The 17134-nt window shown below is 40.3% G+C and overlaps 1 protein-coding gene across 2 annotated transcripts in view; it reads left to right on the plus strand.

Annotated features, from left to right (window-relative positions):
- The window catches only part of LOC148844385 (uncharacterized), a 146794-nt gene that overhangs the window by 49442 nt on the left and 80218 nt on the right, over positions 1-17134 (plus strand). For both annotated transcript variants that reach the window (XM_088959994.1, XM_088959995.1), the window contains exon 5: positions 13761-13813. In XM_088959994.1, the coding sequence (XP_088816120.1) occupies positions 13761-13813 (53 nt within the window). The remainder of the gene's footprint in view (positions 1-13760; positions 13814-17134) is intronic.

Below are 17134 nucleotides of genomic sequence, written 5' to 3' on the forward strand. Positions count from 1 at the left end.
GCGGGCAAGGGTTGAATTTATCAAGAAGCAATTCCCAGATTTCTCCCTTGAGGACAAGGGATTCAGTTAAGGGAGGGGGGGCTGTTACACATGTGCTTGCATGGTGACCGAGTCATAGGAGTTTGTTATTATTTTGTTTTTTGATTTGTTTACTTTGTTGGGTAGCATTACTTAAGAGTTTGTCAAGTAGTGGATGTAGTTAGCTGTGGATCCTATTATCACTCCACATCATTGTATTTGAGTTATACTTAAACTTGGCATCCAGAAATAAAGAGAATACTTTATATTTTCAATTAAAACTTGTAGTTATCTGGATGCCTGGATTCCCTCAAAGCAATCCAATCTTTCACCACCTTTTTATTCTTTCTTCTCAACCAGCATAGGAAAGCCTAAGCATACCTTGGCTGTACCACTTTGAGAATGGGCAGGTAACACCACAGTTTATCCTTATTGTTGGATTGAAGTCTTTGTATGTATGAGTATTCGGCTGATAAGAGTTCTTATTAGCCTATACTTAAGTTTAAGTTGTCCTGTACTGGGCCTATGTTAATGGGCCTAATCCTGTTTAATGTTTTAAGTTGTCTTGGTGTTCCATCACTAATTAGGGGCAATCTAGTAACTTCCTGTATCATTGTACTACATCATAATATAAATAATAGTACTGTCGACTGAGCAGTTTAGTTTGACATTCCAGCATCTCTTCTTCGGCTACAGTAGTTTAGCTTTCATGGTATCAGAGTATTAGCTTCTTCCTGGTTTCAACCGACATACACTCTCTTCTCTTGCTGTCTTTTCATCTTCTCTCTTCCTTTTCTGGGTTGCTGCAGTGAAGACCTAGGGGTGTAAGAGAGTAAAGCAAGTTCGAACCTAGGGTTTCTCTTGGTTGTAGGACTCAAGGGAAGTAAGACCCAGAGTAGATGTCCTACTAGGTTATTTCCAGCAAATAGTAGCTATTTGGCTACTAAGAGAGGTCTGTATAGGACAGACCTAGTTAAGGACTGATTTCAGCAATCCTAGCACTAGCCGAAAGGGGCTTAGCTTCTTCTACAGTTGCAGCTTCGGTGCTCCAGCAAGACTCGCACAGACTTAGCTTCTTCTACAGAGCACTGTTCACTTGCTACTGTTGCAGCATCGAACTGTTCACTTGCTACTGTTGCAGCCTCGAACTGTTCACTTGCTACTGTACCCGAACTGTTGCAGTTTTGGTTCAGCCCAAGTGAAGTCTTTCTAGTGTTCTACCAGCACTGTGAACACTTCTACCAGCATTGCAATGTGGTAAACAGCTCCAAGTTCAGGGTGGTTATCAGTCCGAAACCCCTCACCACTGCTGTGAGATTACCTAGGGAGCTGCCAGCTCTGGATTGTTCAGCACTGTGAACCCTAGTTGAGGACTGATGTCAGCAGTCCTAGTATTGACCGCAAGGAGGGGCACTCTCTTTACAGTTGCAGTACTCGAAGTTCAAGTCGGTTACCAGCCCAGAACTCCTTGCTTGCTGTTGTAACTGAACTGTTTCAGAACTGTGACAGTCTCGGCAAGTCTGAAACTGTGTCGAGTGCTGTCAGAACCTGCTGTGATCATTTCGGCTAATCAGATCTGCTCCAGAACTGGTTCAGAACCTTCAGAACTGCTTTGGCTAGTCTTAATCAGTGTCACCTACACAGTGGCTGCAGTCAAGATGTCTTCAATACCCAGAGATGTTTCTTCTAGAGATAACAGGCCTGCGGCAAGTGGGAATTTTGTCACCAGCAACAATGATGATAACTCACAAAATACATCAACAATGTCTTCTTCTCCTATGGGATAGGTTGCTCATTCCTCTGGAAATGGTACTTTGGGCTTCACTACTAGTGAGGTTGAGGTCCTTAGCAGGGCATTAGCCCGTCTAAGAAATAATTCTTTTGCTTCTACATCTCTTGCCAGATCAGGTACAGCCTCTGCCTTCAGTGCCATTGGCTCTATTGACTCTACTTCTTGGGTTATTGATTCCGGTGCTACTGACCACATGACACATATGTCTTTCCTATTCTCTTCATATCATTTGTTGTCTGGTCAGGATAAGATGAGAGTTGCTGACGGGTCTTTCTCCACTATCTCTAGAAAGGGAATGATTGACCTAAGCAAGGACCTCTCTCTTAAATCAGTTTTACATGTTCCCAGTCTTACCTCAAATCTTTTGTCTATTTCAAAACTTACTAAAATTTTGAATTGTAGTATAACCTTTTTTCCTACTCATTGTGTCTTCTAGGACAGATTGACAAGGAGAACGATTGGATGCGGTCATGAGTATGGAGGCCTCTACTACCTCGATGCAGACATAGGCTCAGCCTTACAAGCATCTACTGTTAGTAGTCCGGAAAGTGTGGAGTCAATAGCTAAGCTGCATCTTTGGCATGTTAGGCTAGGTCATGTGTCTTTCTCTTCATTAGAAATGTTGTTTCCCGAATTGTTTAAGGGCATTCCAAGTCAGAGTCTAACCTGTGAAGTATGTCAAATGTCAAAACAATGTAGAACTGTGTATCCAATTTCCAGTAATGAAATTTGTACTCCTTTTGACCAGTTTTATTGACCACTACTCTCGTTGTACATGGATCTACCTGTTAAAAGGACGGGATGAAGTACCACGGATAACCATGGCATTTTGCAAGATGATTGAGACACAGTTTAATAAGAAGATTAAGCAATTCAGGTTCAATGTTGCTGAATACTTCGAAAAATCCTTGAACTTATTCATGGAAGATGCTGGCATACTACATCAGTCATCTTGTGTTTATACTCCTCAGCAGAATGGGGTTGCTGAGCGCAAGAATAGACATCTATTGGAGACAGCTCGAGCCTTACTATTCCAGCACAAAGTCCCCAAGCAATACTAGTCTCAAGCTGTACTTTCTGCATCATATCTGATAAACCGGATGCCATCTAAGGTATTGGGTATGAAAACCCCTTTCTCTGTTTTGTGCCCCACTCTTCCAGACTTTCCCCTTCCTCCTCGGGTCTTTGGCTGTATATGTTTCATACATGTGAAGGATCCAAAGAAGACCAATCTAGATCCTAAGGCTACAAAGGGAATATTCTTGGAGTACTCTCCTACACAAAAGGGTTACAAGTGTTATGACCCTGTCTCCAAGAGAAAGTATGTCACCAGAGATGTGGTCTTCCTTGAGTCTCAACCCTATTTTCAGTCTTCTCAGAATCCTCTTCAGGGGGAGACTAGTGGGATGGAAGAGGATTCTCATTCTCCCTCCTTTTTTGTTCCCCTATCTGCCTCGGGTCTTCCATCCTCTCCTCCTTGTTGTGACATTCCGGGTCAACCCAGTGAGGCTCCCACTGCACCGGTTACCTCTTCTAATGCTGCAGATGTTCCTGAAGGCTCCAGTAGGCAACAAAAAGAGATACTTACATACAACAGAAGCAAAATGGGCCCTCAACCTCATGACAGCAACCAGTTGGAGTCGGATCAATTTGTCTCTACAATCCAAGGTAATTCCAACTCTTATACTTCTGATTTGGATCTTCCTATTGCTCTCCGTAAGCCTATCCGCTCTTGCACCACCCGACACCCCATTGCTGATTTTGTTTCTTACTCACATTTATCTCTTGCCTATCACTCCTTTGTGTCTGCTCTTTCCTCTGTGCGTGTTCCTTCTAGGTACTCAGAGGCTATGTCTGATCCAAGGTGGAAAGAAACTATGAATGAAGAGATGAAAGCCCTAATGAAAGCAAGAACTTGGAAATTAGTGGATCTGCCAGAGGGGAAGACCACTGTTGGGTGCAAGTGGGTGTTTACTGTAAAGCACAAGGAGGACGGGTCCATTGAAAGGAACAAGGCTAGACTTGTGGCAAAAGGGTTTACTCAAAAAGAAGGGATTGACTACAAAGAAACCTTTGCCCCAGTAGCAAAGCTCAACATTATTCGGGTTCTATTGTCACTAGCAGCAAATTTTTCATGGGAACTTCATCAACTGGATGTGAAGAATGCCTTCTTAAATGGTGACCTCCATGAAGAGGTATTTATGGAACCTCCACTAGGCTATGACTTTGGTAGAAAGGTGTGCAAACTGAGGAAAGCATTATATGGGTTGAAGCAATCTCCTCGTGCATGGTTTGAGAGGCTCTGTGGGGCCATGAAGAAAGTTGGGTACACTCAGAGTGGTGCAGACCACACCTTGTTCATAAGGAGATAGGATAGCAAACTTACTGCACTCATTGTTTATGTGGATGATATGGTAATTACCGGGAATGACTTGGAAGAGATAAAAAGATTGAAGTTGTTTCTAGCTTCTGAATTTGAGATCAAAGACTTGGGTCATTTGAGATATTTTCTTGGGATTGAAGTTGTCAGGTCAAGAGAGGGAATTTACATATGTCAGCGGAAGTATGTTCTTGACCTCCTAGAGGAAACAGGCATGATGGGGTGCAGGCTAGCAGATACTCCAATGGAACAGAATCATGGCCTGCAGGAATTAGTAGGGGAGGACTACCGTGATAGAGAGAGATACCAAAAATTGGTAGGGAAGCTAATATACTTATCCCTCACTCGGCCAGATATTGCTTATGTTGTGCATGTTGCCAGTCAATTTATGCACTCTTCAAAGATCCCTCATATGAAAGCAGTTGAAAGGATTCTCAGGTACTTGAAGACTTGCCCAGGGAAGGGAATTCTCTTCAGGAAAAACAATAGAATTGAAATTGAAGCCTACACTGATGCAGATTGGGCTGGGTCTGTTGGAGACAGGAAGTCAACCTCGGGTTACTGTACATTTGTGGGAGGAAACCTGGTCACATGGCGCAGTAAGAAGCAGAATGTAGTGGCTAGATCAAGTGCAGAAGCAGAATATCGAGCTATGGCCCACAGGGTTGCTGAACTCTTATGGCTCAGAACTCTTCTTAATGAACTTGGCATTAAGGCTGAAGGTCCTCTCAGGCTGTATTGTGACAATAAATCTGCCATCAACATTGCCAACAATCCCGTGTATCATGACAGGACAAAACATATTAAGATTGATTGGCACTTTGTTAGAGAAAGAATTGTCTCGGGTGAACTCTGTGTGCCTTATACTCCATCTGCGATGCAAATTGCAGATGTACTGACTAAAGGGCTTGCAGCAACAAAGTTTAGGGACATGCTTGGCAAGCTAAACATGATTGATATCCATGCTTAGCTTGAGGGGGAGTGTTGGATTGAAGTCTTTGTATGTATGAGTATTCGGCTGATAAGAGTTCTTATTAGCCTATACTTAAGTTTAAGTGTATTGGGCCTATGTTAGTGGGCCTAATCCTGTTTAATGTTTTAAGTTGTCTGGGTGTCCCATCACTAATCATGGGCATTCTAGTAACTTCCTGTATCATTGTACTATATCATAATATAAATAATAGTACTGTCGACTGAGCAGTTCAATTCGACATTCCAGCATCTCTTCTTCTTCTTCTCCTTTCTGCTACTTCGGCTACAGTAGTTTAGCTTTCACTTATCATCGTTTCTCTCGAGTCACCTTTTTCATTCCAGTGTTGCCTCCCCTTGAAGCTAGGGCAACTGGCTGTTCCCCCTCAGAAGCATTCGTCAGATTTCTTTTGCTCTCTTCAGATTGAATCAAGTCATAGATCTCCTGTACAGAGGGAAGTTCACTACTTCCCAAAATCTGCACCCAAAGTGGTTCATAAACTGGGTTCAGCCCAAACAAGAAGGCAAACACACATTGTTCAGAGACAAGTTTCTTATTAGCTTTAGCATCCTCATCAATTTTCCATTCAATGGTTTGATAATGGTTTAGCTCCTTCCACACAGAGGTAAAGGCTGAATAGTAGGTAAATAGGCTATGGTCTCCCTGCTTGCAAGTAGATGATTCCACTTGAAGTTGGTATATCTTAGCATAATGTCTCTGTTCTGAGTAGGTTACCTTGGCCTGTTCCCAAATCTCACAAGCTGTATCAGCCCATATGAAGTTCTTATTTACATGTGGCAGCATAGAACCCAAGATCCATGACATAACCATACTGCTCTATTGATTCCATCTATCATGTTCAGTTGTACAAGATTTTGGTTCTTTAATTTTCCCATTTATATAACCAACCTTTCCCTTAGCTGTCACATACAGTTTGATGCCTTTGGACCATTCCAAGTAATTGATACCATCAAAGAGAGCGATAGACATAGAGAAATTTATGTTGTTCATCCCTCCATTCAGATTTCTTTGGGGAGAGGTAATACCAGAAGATGTTGAATCTTCAGTGGACATTGGGTTCACTATATTATTGCTGAATCTTCAATACTCTGTTGCTAGTAGTTGACTACTACCTCAACAGAACTGAGAAAACTGAGGTTCTGTACCTCTACAACACATGCTATCCTTTGGAGCATCTTCTGTAGCATTTTCTGTAGCACATGCTATCCTTTGGAGCATCTGGGAAGAGAGAAATAACTGCATTTTCAACAACATAAAAAGAGACTATGAGGTGCTCTTGTCTATCATTTCCTATAGAAGTTCCCTTTGGACTTCAAACTCATAGTTTTTTAAAGGAGTTTCCTTTTCTGATCTTCAAAGAAATGTTGCAGATTTTTTGTTTTCTAAACATCAACCCTTAATCACCCCCTCCCCCACTCTTCTGTTGTGGAAGGGAAGATAACCATGTACTTTGAAGGAGGTGCATTTGGAAACCCAGGTGCAGCAGGAATTGGTGGAATTTTCGGAAGAAGAGATGGTACAGTTAATTGGGTTTTCAGTGGCCCGATTGGGATAGCCTCTTCAACAAAGGCAGAAATCATGGCAGCACTAACTGGAATCAGGATTGCAAGAGATCTGGGCTATCAGAACTGTGAATAAACCCTAGTTGATTCTAGGTCAAAGTAGAGAAGAAGAAAGAAGAAAGAAAAGAAAAAGAAGGAGAGAAGAAGAGTCTTCGACCAGACTAGAAGAGAGAATGTGAAAAATCACTCTCCTAGCCGACCCACTTGAATTTTATTCATAAAACTTAGAGTTACAAGAAAGACAATTTTGTCCCTCATAGAAGATGGGACACATAACTTAAACTCAGATATAATAGACCTTTCACTTTCAACAAAATACACCAAAATGACCCCTCAAGCTGGAGAGTATATATCATATAGTCCTAGGTTGTTACAAATGTAATCTATTCTTCCCCGAGACAATCCTTATGTGAAGAGATCTGCCCACTGATTTCCTGAGCTCACATGAGGTGTAGTTATTACCCCACTTATCACTTTCTCTCTCACAAAGTGACAATCCACCTCAATATGTTTAGTTCTTTCGTGAAATACGGGATTGGTTGAGATGTGAACAACAACTTGGTTATCACAGTATAGTTTCATGGGTTTGTCAATTGAGAAACCCATCTCCTGTAGTAAGTTCTTCAGCCATACTAGTTCACATGTGGTATGGGCCATAGCCCTATGCTCTGCTTCTGCACTACTTCTTACTACCACTGTTTGCTTCTTGCTCTTCCAAGTTACAAGGTTGCCACCCAGGAAGGTACAGTACCCTGTGGTTGACCTCCTATCTGATATAGAGGCAGCCCAGTCAGCATCTGTGTACCCTACTACCTCAAGAGTTCCTCCCTTTTGGTATAACAAACCACGACCTGGAGCACCCTTGAGGTACCTAACAATTCTCAGAACAGCTTCCCAGTGAGGAACCCGGGGATGTTGCATAAACTGACTCCCACCAACCTTCTATATCTTCTAGGATCATCAAACTCTTCACCTGCATCCACACTTAACTTGGCATTGAGTTCCATAGGAGTCTCTGTTGGTTTAGCACCTAACAACCCTGTTTCTTCAAGTAGATCAAGAACATATTTTCTCTGACATAGGTTGATCCCCTGTTTTGACCTCGCAACCTCTATTCCTAGGAAATACTTTAGCTTCCCCAGATCTTTCGTATTGAAGTGGTCCTGTAAGAATTTTTTCAGCTTGTCAATTCCATTGCTGTCACTTCCAGTTATGACAATATCATCCACATACACGACTAGCAAGATTTTCCCATCCTTTGAGTTATAGCTGAACACAGGATGATCAACCTGACACTGTTTCATCCCAAAGGCCTTCACCACTTCAGTGAACCTGCCAAACCATGCACGTGAAGATTGTTTCAGTCCATAGATTGCCTTTTTGAGCCTGCACACCTTACCAGCCTCCCCCTGAGCAACAAACCCTGGTGGTTGCTCCATATACACCTCCTCAACAAGTTCACCATGTAGGAAGGCATTTTTCATGTCAAGTTGTACGAGAGGCCAATCATACATAGCAACTAATGAGATCAACACCCGAATTGGACCAATTTTAGCCACATGAGAGAATGTCTCCATATAGTCCACACCATATAACTGAGAATAGCCCTTGGCCACTAATCGTGCCTTCAATCGTTCCACATTGCCATCAAGAAGATGCTTCACTGTATAGACCCATTTACACCCAACAATGTGCTTACCAGGAGGAAGGGTGGTGAGTTCCCACGTGTGATTATGTTGTAGAGTAGAGAGTTCTTCCATGGATTGCCGCCACCCTGGGGAGGTAAGGGCTTCCTGTACAGTATTGGGAATGGGAACTGATGAGAGTAATGATATAAACTTGCAATGAGAAGCAGAAAGGTGAGCAATAGAAACATAGTCTGAAATGGGATGAGAAGTACAAGTACGTTTACCTTTCTGCAAAGCAATAGGGAGATCAAGATCTGAGGGAGGAGTAGTAGCAGGATCTGTCGACAGGTGCTGAAGTGGAGGAGGGGCTGAAGCACTTCTGCGGGTATTACTTGATTAATTGGCGGCCTCTCTGTAGTAACAGGCATATGATGTGTATCTGCAGTAGGAATGGGAGCTATGGGAAGAGGGTCCACAACCGGTACAGGAAGAGGAACCACAGAGGGAGAAGAAGAGACCCCGACATCTGAGAAAAATGGAACCGATTCAAAGAAGGTGACATCAGAGCACACAAACGATTTATGAAATTTTGGGTTATAACACTTATACCCTTTCTGAGTCCTCGAGTATCCAAGAAAAATACACTTCGTAGCTCGAGCATCTAGCTTGTCTACTCCAGGCCCCAAGTGTTGAACAAAACAAACACAGCCAAAGACTCTTGGGGTGAGAATGGAGACAAAGTGGGAAACAACACGAAGAAAGGGGATTGACTTCCAAGGATTGACATGGACATCCATTTTCATAAAAAAACAGGATGTAAGAACAACATCACTCCAAAAATGCTTTGGGACATGCATATTGATCATCAAGGACCGAGCAGTTTCAAGATGTATATTTTTCCGTTCAGCTACACCATTTTGTTGCGGGGTGTAGGCACAAGAAGTTTGATGAATTATTCCATGATGTTCTAGGTATTTCTAAAATGGTGAGGAGATGTATTATTTGGCATTATCGGAGCGAAGTATTTTCATATGAACACCAAATTGAGTGCATATTTCAGCATGAAATTCCTGAAAAATAGAGAACAATTCACTACGGTCTTTCATAAGATAGATCAATGTCATCCTTGAAAAGTCATCAACAAAGATTAAAAATACTTAAACCCATTGTATGACACCACTTTAACTGGAACCCATACATCAGAATGAACTAAAGCAAAAGGACTTGAGACACGACTATCAATTCTTGGACTAAATGAGGCTCGATGATGTTTTCCCAACTGACATGACTCACAATCTAATGATGAAAGATGACTCAAGGAAGGAACTAGCAACTTCAAAGCCTTGAGAGAGGGATGACCAAGCCTGTAGTGCCATTGGAGAGGAGTAAGAGACGACTGAAAAGCCACTGGGGGGCCACCACCATCAAGGAAATACAAACCACCTGCATCGTGCCCTCCACTAATCTTCTTCACCGCCTTGAGATCCTGAAACACACAAGAAGGATAGAAGGTTACAGAACAATTAAGGGACTTGGTTAATCTGCTAACAGACATAAGGTTAAAAGGGAACTTAGGAACATATAAAACAGATGCTAAAGACAAGGAGGAGAGATCAACATCACCAACACCACAAATAGGAGATGTAGAACCATTAGCAAGTGTAACTGTCTGAGATGTGGAGGAGCGAGAAAGGGAAGAAAATACATCAAGAGTCCCAGACATATGGTCCGAGGCTCCGAAATCAATGATCCAGGGTGGGGAAAGTCATACCTGAATGGGCAAGTGCAGTTGTGTTTTGCTGAGATGTTTGAAGGAACTGCTCATATACTGCCCGTGGTATACACCATTTCTTGCCCGGAAGCACAAGCGGGTGTGTAGGGGGTTGGGGCAGTTTGTTGGCTTTCAGTAATTGTGCTACTACTCTTAGATGTAGCATGGTTAGCCCAAGTGTTGGGTGGACCACGCGAATCATAGCAGAAATTAGCTGTGTGCCCCTCTAAGCCACAATGTGTACATTTTCTCTGAGCATTACTCCTTCCTTTTTCACGGCCTCCCCCTGACTCTCGGCCTCCAGTTCGGCCACTAGCCCGCTTAAACATGTGTCCACCACGATTGCTTGGAGGGCCACTGCTGCCACCACCACTTTTACTTCCACGGCCACTCCCTTTAGTCACTACCAAACCAGATCTATCAGAGAAGGAAAAATGTTCCACCGGCTCAATGGATGTCCTCTTAAGCCGGGCAAAAACTTCTTCAAGTGAGGGGAGAGCTGATCCCCTCAATATCTGTGCTCTGACAGGCTCATACTCAGCCTTCAAGCCCACAAGAAATCTAGTCACATCAAGCTCATTGCGGATGTTCCTCAAACTTGCATAATACTCTTCTAAGCTTTGACTTCCTTGCTTCAAATTGAAGTACTCTTGGTATAACTGATATACCCTAGTTGTGTTGTTTTGTCCAGAGTACAACTTTTTAGCATGATCCCAGATCTCTTTGGCTGTATCTAGGAACATGAAGTTCACACTAATCTTTGGTTCCATGTTGTTCCAAAGCCATGTCATTATCTGTGCATCATCTTGTTCCCAGTCACTGAACCCAGGGGAATTAGAGGGAGGTTTCTCCTCCCTCACACGTTTTACTTTCCTCTTGGACTTCAAGAACACCTCCACAGATTTTGCCCATGGTACATAGTTCTCACCATTCAACTTGATGGATGTTATTTGAACACTTAGATAATCTGGAGAAAGCATGATGCCGGTTTTGTTGTCATTCCCATCTACAAATGAAGCCATCTCAATTATTTCACCTTTGAATATACACCACAATCTCACACTCTTCACAAGACTTATCTCATTTATGTTACCACCAACTCCACCTTCTTCAACTGCACATTACACACTACACTCTAAAGCGTCTGAAATCATTCAGTCAACACATCAAACACTTGGACTGCACACCGCAGAACCATTTACCATCAACACACCACGGCTGAAATTACTCAGTCATTTCATCGAACACTTGTTCTTCATACTGCAGAACTGATTACACACAAGGTCTAGGGGTTCACTTTTAAGCATTTAGAATCATAGATATGTCAGCCACCACAACACAACCATCACCACACCACTGCTGTCGTGGACATCAGCAGTCTACTACTCTTCTTTCAGCATACATGCGAGCAAGAAAACAAAAGAACATGAGTGATATGTGTATCAGTTTCACCCAGCACCACAACAACTAACTTTTGAAGCACAAAAATTAGCATTCACAGTCCATTTCTGAACACACGACAGCAGTGTCCCTACTTGTATACGTCCAGCCCTCTTTGTACATTGAATAGAGGGTCTAGTATACCACTTGAACGACCACCACAGCACCGGCCAGAGGCATTCTCACCTCCAGGCCCTCAAAACGGCAACTCCTTTTCAGCCCTTTATCGAGTCGTTAATCAGGTCAGCTGTAGGATGATACCTACTGTGAAGCTGGCGGCGAACCTAGGAAGAAGACAGCAACAAGAAAACACGAGACCTTATTGCTCTGATACCTTGTGAATAAACCCTAGTTGATTCTAGGTCAAAGTAGAGAAGAAGAAAGAAGAAAGAAAAGAAAAAGTAGGAGAGAAGAGTGTTCGGCCAGACTAGAAGAGAGAATGTGAAAAATAACTCTCCTAGCTGACCCACTTGAATTTTATTCATAAAACTTAGAGTTACAAGAAAGACAATTTTGTCCCTCATAAAATATGGGACACATAACTTAAACTTAGATACAATAGACCTTTCACTTTCAAGAAGATACACCAGAATGACCAAAATACCCCTGACTCGAGTATTCTAACAAGAACATTCTCATAAAAGGAGATCGGAAAATACCATCAAGTGGGTAGCTAACCCTGGCAGTGGTCCATGGGCTTTAGCTCATTTCTTGGCTGAAGCTAGAGATATCCTCTCTAACTTAAATGCACGGTTGGGTTGGATCCCTAGGGAGCTAAACTCTACTGCGGATGGCCTAGAAAAAGCTGGTACTCACAGGGATTTATTGTTTAGTGATAAATGTCTTCCTACTTAACCTTTGAGTTGTAATTTCTATCATTCTATGTACATCTTCTTATGTACCTCCTATTCCATTAATAATGTTACCATCTTTATTTGTACACAGCCTTACCCCTACAGATACAGAGAGGGTCTGCACATATTTGTTAACTATCAAATGTGTACTTATTTGATAGTATATATTTTACAATTACAATTAATAAATCATTTTTGTTAACCATAAAAAAATGGATAGATGGACGCTTGCCAACGCCTGGTATTGTTCAGCATCTTGTACCTATTTCCTTCTTTTTATGATCTAATAATATTTAATAGTTACCAATTAAAAAGAACTGTTTTGGCTTGATCTTTAAGTTGGACTTGTTATAGTACATATGTGGTGAGGTTGTTGGTAGCAATCAAGGATCAAAGTATCGATATCAGATAGCTCAGATATGCTTTGGAAACACATGGATATGGACGAAAGATATGGAAATGCTTGGGTATGCTAGGGAAATTCATACAAATCACATAAATACATTAATAACACTAAATCTAAATTCGAGTTATTTATGAATAAGGTATAAACACATGAGAAGTGCACACTTTAATAGGTTATATGAAGAGAAACATTACAGTCAACAATACTAGGACTCTAGAATATGTACACCATACAATAATTATCGTTCTACTTTATTTCTTATAATTATAATTTTGAATTTTATTAAATGTTTTGGGATATTTTATTTATTTATTAATTTAATATAAATAATAATTCTATTTTTTCAAATAATATATATATTTTCATTTTTAACATATAATTTATATTGTAAAATAAAACATGTAAACATATAAATCATTTACGGTAAATTAAATAAATTATTTTTATAATTTTCAGTTTTTATTAAAGTCCAATAGCGGTTAATAAACAGAGTCGTGAAACTAGACACCAATGCACTTCCGTATTGGTGCATATTGGACCATATCCACCGATATGCACAGCTCGTATGATACAAACTCAATCATGGTGTATCCCATATCCGTGGTCATGGATATGGATATGGTATGCCTTGTATTGAAAGTGTTGTATTGATACTTCTACCAGCAACTACTTACTGTGGGCAAGGCCTGAAAGTGTGTTAAATCAATGTTTTAATGTTTTAATCTTTAATATAACATAATCTTCATAAATTTCTGAAAGAGTAGAAATTGCCCTACTAGTTCCTATAAGATTCATGATTTAATTCGGTTAAGTTCCCTCATGGATTTGCAATACAGGTATGCTTTTCTGAATATTGGTGAAGTGGCATAGAGAACATATCCTGGATATCATCTTAATCTCCACTATTGTAATTTGCAGAAACCAAGACTGCTGTTGACAGTCCATAATATGGAACACTATGGGGAGTGCAGGTAAACTGCTAATGTTTCTTTTTGCATTTGGAACTGCTGCTATGTTTTTTTTTTTCTTTCAATTTATGCCAACCATAGTCTTCACGTTTACCTATAGTTTCTCAAACACAACCATCATCTACCAATATGTATCAACTCAAAGAAATGTGCTAAGTATTTTATGCTGTAGTATGTTATCAGGCATTATCATTATTTGATTCAGTGTTAAGCTTCTTGCTTTTACAGCTATAAAAGGATTTTCTTTTTCTGCATGATTTTGGGAGATCTATATGAACTTCAATTCCTGGTAGAAATTTGGCATCCCCAAGAATATATATGTATATTTTGTATTCTTGTACAAAACCTTGTTGAAATTCCTTTAGATAGGTCTTCGGGTGAAAACTTGAAGAATTTCTCATACAACCTAGTTTACTAAATTAAATAATCGAGTTTCTATTATTTTAGCTAAGATCCATTCCTTGTCGCAATGATTGGGTTGCACCATTGCAACTTGGGTGACCAGGGTTCAAATCTTGGAAACAGCCTCTCTGTATGTGCGGGGGTAAGGTGGCGTACATCTGTGATCTGTCCCTCCCTAGACCCTGCATTGGCAGGAGACTCATGCACTTGGCTGCCCTTTTTATCCATTCTCAGTATCATATATAGATGGTCCTCTTAATTTTCATCTTTGCAAAGGGTAGAGAAAATCTTTTGATTCTGTATTGGAGAAATAAGTGAACAGACAAACTATTTACCATAAGGCAAACAATTATAGAACTATTTTTATGAGAATTCCGGTTCCATTTCTTTTCGTATCTAAATTTTACAGAAATGAGAAATATAATCAAGAAGCTTTACAATGTCATGCCTCTCTTTTCTCTACAAATATAATACTTGGTACAAACACTTCCTAGATTACAAGTTTCCGTTTCATCTCTTTTCTTTTCAGTAAACCATAATAGTCCAGATTAAATAATCTGACTACAGATGGAAATATTCTTCTGGTTCTTGCAGTTGGAGGGCAACCATAGAATGTAAGGCTTTCTGCAAACCACCAACATCCAGATGGCATAATCCTCCAGCTTCATACCCACCACCAATCATCTTCCTCGTTTTGAAATCCTGGAACACAGAATGATAGAATGAGACAGCAATTAAGAGTTTTAGTAAGTTCAATGACAGGTTATAGATGAAACAGAAACTTAATATAACACAGATGGTAAAGTCAAATTAGAATTGAAAGTGACAACACCAGTAAGTTGTACCTAATTTAGCAAGGGTAGCGGTGTTACCAGAAGAAGATGATAGGTGAAGTTTTTCATACGCTTGACGGGTTATGGACACCACCTCTTTTTCTTTTCCAGTACATAAGGCAGGTGAATCATCACTAGTGATACCATTATCCTCTCCAACAAAAGCATGATTAGCCCATGTGGATGGTGTACCATGTAGATCATAGGAAAAGTAGACAGTGTGTCCTTCAAACCTAGGCTTGTCAACGATACTTGAAAACCTGAAGCCCGATCCAACACCTGATCTGATTATCTCAGATTCGGATGGTGTATATATGTAATCGGATCAGATTCAGATGTTACACTCTACATCCAATAAATAATTGGATCGGATTCGGATTTCAACCCATCCAATCCGATTAAAATCCAAATCCGATTATAATATAATATTTATTAATTTTAATATATAAGTTTTATATAATTATATTTAGAATTATAAAAATATATTCTATATATTATATTATATGTGAATTTATATATATAATAAATTTAGTGTGTTATATTTATATTAATTTATTATATATAAAGGTTAAAAAATATATAAATTTTTAATTTTTCTGGTATTTTAAAAAAATTATAGTGGATTCAGATTCGAATCCAAGTCTTTAAATCTGATCGGACTTTGGATCGGATTCCGATGTATGCTATTACTAATCGGATCGGATGTGAACTTTGCTTCATCCGATCCGATTACAGCCCTATTCACACCCATAGTGGCTGCATTCACATACCAATCCATGTCCTCCAACACCTTAAACTCTAACAACACCTCCATCTCTAATACTTTCACAGTCAGCTCTCATTCCATGACCACCGCCTCTAACATTGCCACCTCTACCTTGTATGCCTCTACCTCCTATAGTTGTAGCTAGAGTAGATTTTTCAAGTAGGGGAGAACTATCAATTTGTGGGTTTGAAACCCTCATAACTCTGGAGAAAGTCTCTAATAGTGTAGGTATCTCACTACTACCCAAAATGTGTGCACGAACAGACTCATATTCATATCTCAGTCCTAAAAGAAACCAGGTAACATCCAACTGATCTCTTTGTTGTTTTGTACCTTCAAGTCTGCTAGAGTCAGTTAGAAAAGGGTATTTTTGTCCTTTCTCTTTATGTATTATGTTGGCTGTATGTCTCCTCACATGCAGGGGCATTTCAGTCTTTCATATCTTATAATTTCAAATGCAAAGTATATGGTCGACTGGGTTAGATGAAGAGTCTAACCAGTTCAACACTTTCTCTCCTTCTTCCTTTTCTTCTTCTTTCTTCTTTCTCTCTCCTCTTCTCTGTTCGGCTGAACACTTATGGTATCAGAGCACCAGTTTTAGAAGCCGACTGCAACCTTCTGTCTTCTCCTTTATTTTCGTCTTTTTTTCTGGGTGTAAGAAATCTGGGTTAGAGAAGAAGAAACCCAGGTCTCTGCGGCAACATCTAGTAGTTCGTGATGTTAGGGTTTCTATTTCTGCAGCAATACCTAAGGTTTCACAACAGTAAGGGTTCTGCAGCAACCTTTTTTTTATGGTGTGAGAAATCCGGGTTAGAGGACTGTGAAGTAACCCAGATTTCTGGGTCTGGTGACAGTAGGCAACTACAGCAGTTCAAGTGTGTTAGACAGTTTTTGTATGCCCTTAGCTTCAATCTGATTTGATGTACTTTTGTTATTTAGTGGAAATAAATAAAGTGCATGTTTGATTCATGTTGTTTGGTTTAATTCTGTGTAAAACCCTAAAACTGGACATTTATAGATCTGGTTTGATTATGGTTCAAGTAGGATCCTTGAATATTGTATTCTAAATTTAGGGAATATGATTCCCAGTTGGGAGAAGGTAGGAAATTTTTGAAATTCGCCCACCCATTCCGCAACCTTTATGGCGTCCATTAGATGGATCCTACCATTCTTTCAAAGTGAACAAAAAATGCAAGGTTTTGTCTGTGTGTGGACTGCTGTCACTATATGTGACAACTGTGGTGGTCGAATGGGTGTAGTGGTTGTGGTCTGCCCTCTAATGAGCAGTTTCAAGAGGGATTCTGGGTGTTTTTAAATCTGCTG

Source organism: Nelumbo lutea, chromosome 8, assembly GCF_056320005.1.
Source record: "Nelumbo lutea isolate HS-2025 chromosome 8, American lotus-T2T, whole genome shotgun sequence".
Classification (NCBI taxonomy): Eukaryota; Viridiplantae; Streptophyta; class Magnoliopsida; order Proteales; family Nelumbonaceae; genus Nelumbo; species Nelumbo lutea.